Source organism: Pteropus vampyrus, unplaced genomic scaffold (assembly GCF_000151845.1).
Source record: "Pteropus vampyrus isolate Shadow unplaced genomic scaffold, Pvam_2.0 Scaffold102, whole genome shotgun sequence".
NCBI lineage: Eukaryota > Metazoa > Chordata > Mammalia > Chiroptera > Pteropodidae > Pteropus > Pteropus vampyrus.
This window is the reverse complement of record NW_011888883.1, coordinates 2,299,250-2,309,372: the sequence shown is the minus strand read 5'-3', so window position 1 is coordinate 2,309,372 and position 10,123 is coordinate 2,299,250. Positions and strand designations below refer to the sequence as shown.

The 10,123-nt window shown below is 36.0% G+C and overlaps 1 protein-coding gene across 1 annotated transcript in view; it reads right to left on the bottom strand.

Annotated features, from left to right (window-relative positions):
• Window positions 1-1,729: 1,729 nt before the first annotated feature.
• UBE3D (ubiquitin protein ligase E3D) overlaps window positions 1,730-10,123 on the bottom strand; it is a 147,273-nt gene continuing 138,879 nt past the window's right edge. Inside the window, exon 10 of the mRNA XM_011364893.2 lies at window positions 1,730-2,267. Coding sequence (XP_011363195.2) covers window positions 2,247-2,267 — 21 coding nt within the window. The 3' untranslated portion in view covers window positions 1,730-2,246. The remainder of the gene's footprint in view (window positions 2,268-10,123) is intronic.

The window sequence follows — 10,123 nt, the reverse complement described above, 5'->3', positions numbered from 1 at the left end:
ATCCGGAGACACTGTTATCTGCATAACAAGACAACCCTCATTAACCACACATTTCCTCCCCTTACTCTCTTATAACTTGTCTCTCTCAGTCCAGAAGCCCAAACCTCTTTTTCCTTTGCTTAAGATAGTATATAAACCTCAATCATCTGGCCATTTCTTAGTCTTATTTCTTTTTGAAACTCCTGTGTGGATATATGTAATTTAACTTTTTTTTTTTTTCCTGTTACCGTCTTTTATAAAAGTTTGATTTGCAAGCCACAGCCTTTGAACCTAGGAGGGTGTAGGGTAAAAGATTTTTTCCACCAACAGCACAGGATAGTCTCTCACAATAAATAATTATTGGCCCAAAATGTAAATAGAGCTGAGGCTGAGAAACCCTGCTCTAACCCTACAGAAATCTAAAGTATGAAAAGTCAGCATGGCGTTTGGGAACTTAGTAGCTTAAGTGTAGCCAAACTAATTCTCCTTTATGGCTGTGAGTCTCGGACATAATACTAAGAACTTCAATGTTTCAAACTGTGGTTAATAAAATGACTCTGCAGGATTAAACAGATGGGTTTTATTCCTATGTCAGTCCACCAGGTACAGAAATGAGTGCTACACCACTGCCTTGCTGGTAGTGTTACCGTTGGGGGGCGATTTGAACTTCGGTGTCACCTCAATGGCAGGGGTGGGGATAATGGCGCAGAAGTGTAATTAGCATTTTTCCTCTGTTCTTCCTCAATGACGCAGTGAAGAATCACAGGTCAATGAGTTTTAGAAAAGATTTATTAAAAGCATATTTTAAAAATACAAACCATAGTCCAAGGAGGAACATGGTTTTAGCGAAGAGAGCTCTAACCCCCCAGAAGTGGGAATGTCACGATGGGTGGTTCCAAAGGCATTCCTAGGTGATTGACACGAGAGGTCATTTTGATTTACACTTGGCTGCTGTATAACACTTTGCCTAGTGTTAGAATTCAGTATGCTATAATTAGATTCATGAACTTCCAGGTATAAACATAGTATTATAATGACAGTATAATGAGGCTTAGATTGTGGGCAGATTAGGGTAGTATCTTCTACACAGGTGTCAGTGGCTGGATTAAACCAGTTAAGATTATGGCCCTCCTGTCCTTTGCCTCTGGAGATGCAGGAGGGATTCTTTAACTGCCGATAGGGTGGTCTTTGGGTGGTCTCTAGTCTGGGCCTCTGTTCCTTTGTTCCCCTGTTGCTCATGCCTGACTAGCCACTTAACAGTAGGACATGTGTCTTGGTTAAACTACAAGAAATCATGAAGTGTGCACCAAGTCACAATGCCAGTGACACCTGTGTTAAGTTAGAAAATAGGGGGCAGGAAACGAAGGGATTTTTTTTGAATACAGAGGTACTGGTGCTCTGTAGGCTAGGATTAACACCATTAGGCTTGATTGACAGCAAATATAGCTGCAAACCCAGAGACCTTCCTTCTGAATGCAGAGTGGGAAAGGAGGACCTACCTGGCTCCAGTCTCAGCTTTACTCCTACTGTGTGATTACAGGCGTCTCAAACTTTCTCTGTAAAATCAGGAGCTGGTCTATGCTCTGTAGGGTTCCCTCTAGCTCCATCGTTCTCATTCAGTGGTTTCCTCATCACCAGTTTTGGCACATAAGGATTACCACAACTCTGTAACAAGATGCCAGTGAGGTATACTGATTGATTTACAAGAGTATCTGGTAAAGAAATAAAGAACAAAAGGAACACACGCAGGTTTGCGTAAATGGAAACCCTTTAATTTGACAATCACTCATTCAACAAACATCTGCTCTGAATAAGGTATACAAAATTCTATCTTTTCTTTTAAAGAATTTGTTTTAAACAAAACTGAGTTCTTTGAGAGTTTATTTCCTAGGATATACATTCAATTCCACCAACGGAAGTCCCTCACTGCATTCCACACAGGACAGATGGGTCTCCACTAGCTAATATCCTTCCAGGTGGTGCTGACACAGCACATATTTAAATATTCCTCTCTGTGGGAAATAGAGATGTAACTTCTATACTTATTTCAAGTTGCTACTGTGACTTTCTTCACAGCCTTGGTTTTTCAAAGTTTTAAAGTTAACTCTTCTCCTAGAGAATATATGTAAGCAAGTAAACTCAAAACTTCAAAGCAGTGCTCTCATTCTGTAGCTCTGGTTTTAGTCTCTGTAATCACTGCCCACTGGGCCAACTGCCAGCCTCCGGTAAGCACCATGCTGTGGAGAGGAATGCTTCGGCCTCCACAGTTACATCTTCAAAAAGGCCACCTGGAAAAGGAAGAAGAACCCACAATGCTTTACTTACATAACATGATGAAATGGCTGAATGCACATCAAATCAGAATCAGGTAAGTCTGGTTAATAAGAACGCACACGGATCCAAAAAAGAAAAATGACTCTTAGTCCAGCCAGACATTGCCATTTTACAGTAGGAGCCAATCAGTCCTTTTAAAAGAAAACATAGAGCGTAATGAAAATGATTCACATGCACTTTGAAAAAAAATAAATAAATAAAAGTTTTAATTGGCACTAAAGTTGTATTGCTGTGAAGTAATCTAGTTCTCTTTCCCAATGGCTCAAACAGCCATTTGGGCCTTCTATAAGCAGAATTCTGTGTCCTGAAGATTCCTGGGCAATTCCAGCTCCTCCCCACTATTGGTAATTATAGCAGCCTCTTCTCAGGTCATGCCAATGTTTTTTATCACACTCAATTATGTTTATTGTGCTTGTCAGCAGCAATTAATTTTAAAACTCAGTGTTTTAAAAAATTTTAATTCATACAACCCTTGGTTCAAACCAAGATGATTTAATAAGGCCCAGAATAAATTCATCTAATTTCCTAATAGTTTTAAATAACAGAGAATCAAACATAATAAAGTCAGTCATAAATGTTTAGAAAGTTTTAGTTCAGAGGTGGTAATAAATTGAGGACTGCGCCAATATCAGGAAGACAGCGGGATGCAGATTAGAGATAAAAATGGGAAAGTGTGGGAGGGTTGAGAAGGTCATTCTAGGCCTTTTGAGGGGGAAAGAGTGAGCAACAGAAGTAAACACATTCTACTCTTGGACAGTTGGTTCCTAAGTTCCCAAATGCAGCCAAAGGAGGCATGTATTTAACAAACTCTGTTGAGGGGGAATAAAGAGTCACGCAGGGCAGAAAGCATCTGCTTTATGTTGAGTAATTCAAAAGGATGTTACTCTACATACAGTGCTGGTTAAAAAAGGCACCTGCTGAGTTTCCATATCAACTTCCTGCTGAGTTTCTACATCAAGTTCAGCAATGAGAACACCAAAGTTGAAGGAACAGGCAAAGAAGAAGGGTTAAGATCCCGAAACAAAATGTAAACATGGATGATTGGTACAAACCTCAAGGGCTTATTGTGAAGATTAAATGAGATAATGGTTATGCAAATAGATGTATCTTCCCTTGGCCTCTCACATAACAGATATCAGAAACCCATAAACATTTCAGATGAGATGGGACTGTTGAAGAGAGACCAGCAGGGCCATTAGAAAATGATCAAAGAATTACAGGGGAAGGGATTTTAGGGGTTGTTGAGTCTGACATCTGGCTCACTGTTGAGAGTGTTCCCTGTCAAGTGATAGCTTCTGTTTACAGGGACCTTACAAAGACGACAATGTCACTGCTAACATTCAGAAACAGAAAGATAATAGATGAAAACCCCAGTTATCTCTTTTTTAATTCTGAAAATTGCTAGGTTATAAAGTATTCCAACCAGGAACTACTCAGAATCACAACGACACCGATGAATGTCACTGTAAAAATGGTTAAGAACTTTAGCTCTGGAATCATATAGATTCTCAATAATGGTTCTCAATAATGGAACTTTAGCTCTGGAATCATATAGATTCTCAATAATGGAATCATAATGGTTCTCAACTTGGGGTGATTCTGCCTGCCAGGTGACATTTGGCAAGGTCTGGAGATATTTTTGGTTGTCACAACTTGGGGGGTGCTATTGGCACCTACATGGTAGAGGCTAGGGATGCTGCTAAACATTCAATAATGCACAGGACAGCTCCCCTTCTACCCTGAAAGAATGATCACCCCCAACATCAATAGTGCCAATGTTAAAAAACACTGAAATTTAGACTTGGATTTTAGAATAAGATCTCTTACTTACTAGTTGTGTGACCTTCAACAACAAGCTTGTTAGCCTCTCTCAGCCTTTCCTCATATGCAAAATGGGAAATTTAAATGGACCTACCTAAAACTTGTAAAACACTTCATAGTATATTAAGCCTATTTTGACGCCTTTCATCCTCAGCAGAGTCCATGATTCAGATAAAACAGGCATTTCAAATTTTGCTTTACAAATGAAGAAACAGAAGCTCAGAAAAATTAAGTGACTTGCTCAGGATACAAAAACTATGAAGTGTCAATGATGGGCTTAGAAAGAAACTGATTCCTAATTCATGCTTTTCCCACTATAACTTTATAGATGAATGAAATAAAATTGCAGAGGTTTAGGGACTTTTAATCTTCACTATCACTTCAAATATCAAAGATTTCGTTTCTTTTGCATGCCTATGAGTATAGACTCCAGATGGAGAACAAATAAGAGACTGAGCTGATTAAGTAATGCAATGGAGCCCCTCAAAAAAGAAAACTTTAAAATTTGACCTAATATGTCTTTTTTCGTCTCTAGTTTTTATAGTTCCACCTGCCAAGTTCATTATGTATTTTTTGCAGGACTTAATAACAAGAATCTTCAATCATCCTTGGGAATAGATAATGTACATGCATTTTAGATTCTTTTTATTTAAAACACTGAGTTAACATTTCAAATGCTGATTTTTTGTTCCCTAGCTTTTACCCATGACAGGAAAAATTGCTTTCCCTAACTGCCATTTATTTTGAGAGAGGATAATTTTATTTTGTTCCACTACACTTAGAAATATCTCTGTATTTCATCTGTTTAGTTTTATTCTCAAAAGTAAAGTTTTAAAGCTTTTCAGCTACAGTTTCAGGCTTCATTGTTACATTACTGGAATATATAGTTAGAAAAGTATAAATAATTATTAAAAACTAGAGAAGACAGGACTCTTTCATGTTGGCTTTTAGGTTTGACCTTCTGTTTTCTGTGCACCTGAATCTGGACACTTGGGAGTGGAAAGGGGGAGAAAAAGTGAAGACATCTAAAAATAATGTCTCTGTTTTGAGTCACCATCTAAACACAATCTTCTTAAACCACAACAAACAGGGCCAGGTCGATGTAATACTGGACCGAATGTTAAGTTTATAATGTTTCAATATATCTGTATAATGGTAAACACTTTTTAATGTTGTTTTATGTTAGTTAACACATTTATATTATTAAATTCTAGTCCTCAACCCAGATTTGGAATTTCAATCAATAAAAAGATATGCTGTCAAGGCAGGCTGCACAAGATAAAATTAGCATATTAAAAAAGAGCTATGTAACTGCTTTAGGGCATGTTAAACAAGACAGATAAAACTGTAAAATACTGGAAAAATGTGAGTTTCATAATAATTCCAAACTTTAGAAAAAAATTCTTTAGAATAAGTTGTATAGCCATACACAAATGTTCCTTTTGAAGGGTATTGTAGACTTAAAAAAATATATAAAACTATGCCTTAAATATGCACATGTACGGCTCATGTTCAAAGTTCTGAAATAGGATGCTGTTATGGCATGGAAAATAATTTATGATATAAACTCCAGTTTCTAGGATCAAACTTCATATACAAAATAAAATAGATAATATAGATATAAAAATATCATGAATATAAAAATAAATATAAAATTAAAAAATGAAAGTAAAATAAATATAAAAAGGAAATGACTTTTTCAAGCATTTATTAAACATATTTGACATCCTAAACAACACTGAGATTAAGCAATTTTTACCAATTTATTAATTCGGCATTGATCAGGCCCATGTTGATGATACCTGGACTCAACGTCTGATTTGGATAAATAGTATAAGATATTCGTCTCTCTAAGCCGACTAGCTGGCTTCAGTCACTCAGTTCATTCAATTGTTAAGTACCTTCTATAATGCTAGTGATTGTCCAGTCACTGAGAACACTTTCATGGTGCTAACTAACACACAAGTGGGGACACAGTCAAGTAATGAGATGATTCTAATAATATGCCATAAGTTTAAGATGATGCCTTACACCTGCTGAGAGAAAAAAAGACTATTCTTGAGTTACGAAAGAAAATGAGATTTCTGAGGCAGTACCCTGCAAAAGGTAATTATTACTATAATGAATATTGTGTTGGCAAGGAGCAGCAATAAAAACCTGATGGCACAGAGTGGTATATCAACTCTCCCCTTGGCTCCCCCCACACACTAAAAGATTCTGGCTTGCTAAATGAATTAATAGCAAACAGGAAGGATGGAACAAAAGATGTGAGAACATACAGTGAGGAATAAGGTTCTATCCCTCTAAAATGACAATTATGTATATATTTAACTGTGGACAGAAACACTAGACTAAGGGACTAGTAGTGTAGCCTTCCAACTCCAGAGTATCTGCACAAATTCTCTAAGAGCCTTTAGAAAGTAGGGGGAAAAAATGGCTGACTGTAAATTAATTTAAACCTTTACCTTGTATTTTCTTTAAGCCATGTATGTACTATGATAATTTAAATATAAATAAAAAGCTTATTGATTTTCATTTACCTGGGAACTAGTTAAGCTAAGCACAGTTATGTTTGCTAGTGGACATCTAGGTTAAAAGTCAGCAGTATGTGAAGTATCAGAAGAGAGATGTGTGTGTGAGAGAAAAAGGGGAGGACTGATGCTTCTTCATCTCTAGATGGGGCTGAAAACTTGGACAAATGCAACAGTTACTGGGTCTTGATCCTATTCTTCAACAAAGCAACTAAGTTCTAAACATAAGCTTCATATCACTTCTTTTAGAATAAATGGATTATGGAAAGTAATTCTGGCATTGGATGGTGCTGTTGTAACACTAGTGAACAAGCAGTTCTGATGCAATCACTGAAAGTCCCAGTTATAGAAAGCAAATCCAGTATCTTTGCTAATGATCACAAGCCCATGGGGCAAATGTTTATATGACAATAGTCTTTAGTTGTTACTTAAAAATATACTGCTTCTAGCACAAAACATATTTGTTAAAGAAAATAATTTTATGATATCAACATGAGTGGGTGTTAAAATGTATACTATAAACAATGCTACAACAATAAATACTCTACCATTCATAAATCAAAATGTTCTTATAATTTCTAATTTCTATGGAATGTCTGCAAGAGAGAACTAGGCAGAAGGGAACTCTGGGTGAAAGTAGTGTTTTGAAAATCACAAGTTTATTCAGAAATGGTTACTAGAGTTCAGAAATGAAGAATTAATTTTCTACATATCAATAGAAATATTTAGTAGCAAGACCATTTTAATAATACTATTTCAAAGAAGCTATGTTCACTCTTATCTATCTTTCTTAAGGCTGAGAAGCATGGATGTTGAAGAAGACAATACATTTAGAATATCAGTGCAATTAGACATTCCGGGAGGGGGCATGAACCCACAGGGGGAACAAATAGCTTTCCATAGCAGAGGAGTGGTTCCTGTCATCTAAACAGATTTATTTTAGTGATAATTTTAAAATTCCTATTTTAGTTGTAAATATTAATATCTTTTCTAACAGAGACATAACCAAGGAAGAAACTTGCTTCATCCAGATAAAAGACTTTCTGTCTCACTGTCAAGGATGGAGAAGGGACAAGCTTCTGAGGTTATGGCTGTGGATCCTACTTAGTTAACAGTGGGAAAGTGCCATGAAAACATTACGTAAGTAGCAATGAGATGCTGTAAGTAGCAATAAGTCCTGGGGCCAGGACTATTCAGTGCATGAGTGCAGAACTCTGTCAAGCAAGAAGATTAGAAAAGGTGATCAACCACACTTTTTAGGGAAAGGGCTAAGGAGGGTTATAGATACCTCTGTAAAAGGTCCTGGACAATTTTATCTCATACCTGAACAGATTTACTTCTGTTGCTTGGTATTCAACAAGTTCTTTACTGCAATTATTAAAACTTAGAGAAATCAAGATTTGTATCATTTTCTATATTTTTTTGTTTTAATAACTGATTAATATATTAATTATAGACAAAATTAGAAAACACAGAAAAGCACAAAAAATAAAAATAAAAATTTTGTAACTCCATTACTCAGTGATAACAATTATTAACATTTTGAATATATCTTTTCAGACTTTTGTTTTCCATATATAACTGAAAATTTCTATAGATGCTGTTTTGTAATACACAGCTTCTTATTGACCTAAAAATATACTGTGGTAATCTTCCCATGAAAATATTCTTCTGTGATATTTCTAATGGCTGCCTTATAGCCCATTATATATCTGTATCAATTAAGAAAAAAAAAAAAGGACAAATGTATAACTTATTCAACCAGAAAGCGAATTTTTTTTTTTTTCAGGCTATTTCACTGGCATCACCTGGTAATTTGTTAGGTGAATTCATGTGCCCTGCTGTAGACCTGCTCAATCAGAAACTCTAGGGTTGGAGCCCAGCAACTGGTGCCTTAATAGATCCTCTAGGTGATTCTTCTGCATGCTAGAATGTGAGAGCCATTGGTTTAGTCCAACCATTTTATATAGCCGAGCAAACTTAGAGAAGTTAACTTATTTACGTTGACACAGATAATGAGAACAGACACTCAAATATAGGCCTTCTAACTCCTAATCCAGTGATTTCATTTCTAAACCAGTACAAAGTGAAGACACTGGTCCAGAAAGAAGCATATTAAGTCCAGCCCCATTTCTTGATATTGATAAAGGACATTGGACCTAAAATCTACAAAAGGAGAGCTAGGTACTTTTTGTTAGTTATGTAGAGACTGAAGGGGCCAAATATCTCAAACTGACCTGCTATGTAGAGTTAGTCTATAAGAGGTTAAGTGAATGACTTTTTGTGTGTGGAGTGGAGACAACTTCTTATATGACCTGATGTGGTTTTCTTTTCTAAATCTAGTTATCTCGTATGTATCTCTTTAGCAAAATTACTTGATTAATTGTAGTAAACTGTCACAAATTTGACTTAAAAATAAGGCTACCATGATGGCATCAAAAGCTGGCAAAGAAACAAAATCTCCTACAGATTGCTTGGGAGAATATAAAATGGTATAGACATTCTAGAAAACAATTTGGCAGCTTCTTTTAAAACTAGACATGTAATTACTACATGATTCAGCAATTGCAGTCTTGTACATTTATCCCAGATAAATGAAAACTTTGTTTACAGAAATACCTATACACAAATGTTCATGGCAGCATTATTTTAATAGTCAAAAAGTGAAATCAGCCTATCCATACCATGGAGTACTACTCAGCAACACTAAGCAGAGAACTGTTGATAGATGCAACAACTTGGAAGAAACTTCAGGGAATTAGGCTGAGTTAAAAAAGCCAAGCTCAAAAGGTTACATACTGTATAATTCCATTTATATAACATTTTTGAAAGGACACTATTTCACAAATAGTGGTTACCAGGGGTTAGGGATTATGAGGAGGACAGAGATGGTGTGATTATAAAAGGGCAACTGGAGAGATCTTTATGATGGAACTGTTCAGTGTCTTTACTGTGATGGAAGAATCACATATAGAGGTGATGCAATTGTATAGAACTTCATACACTCACACACACACATACACATGAATGAGTCCAAGTAAAACCAGGATATCTGAACAAGATGGGAGGGGACTGTACCATGTCAATACTCTGACTGTGATATTGCAATACGGTTCTGCAATCTGGGGGGAACTAGGCAAAGTGTACAAGGGATCTTTCATATTATTTCTCGCAACTATAAGTGAATCTACAACTATTTCAATAAAAATTCCAACTAAAAAAATCATGCTGTAATATTTGGCAAATGATCTCGTCTAGCTTATTTCAATCTAGTTACCTCTAGATGTAGTTTTGAGATACTTTATTTATTTTAAAATATTTTTTATTTTTTTAATTATGGTGGCATTGGTTAATGAAGTCCAGTGTTTCCAGTGTACAATTCAACAGTAAGTTATATATATTTTACATTGTATGTTCACCACCCACAGTTAGATTTCTGTCGCCACATATTTGACCCC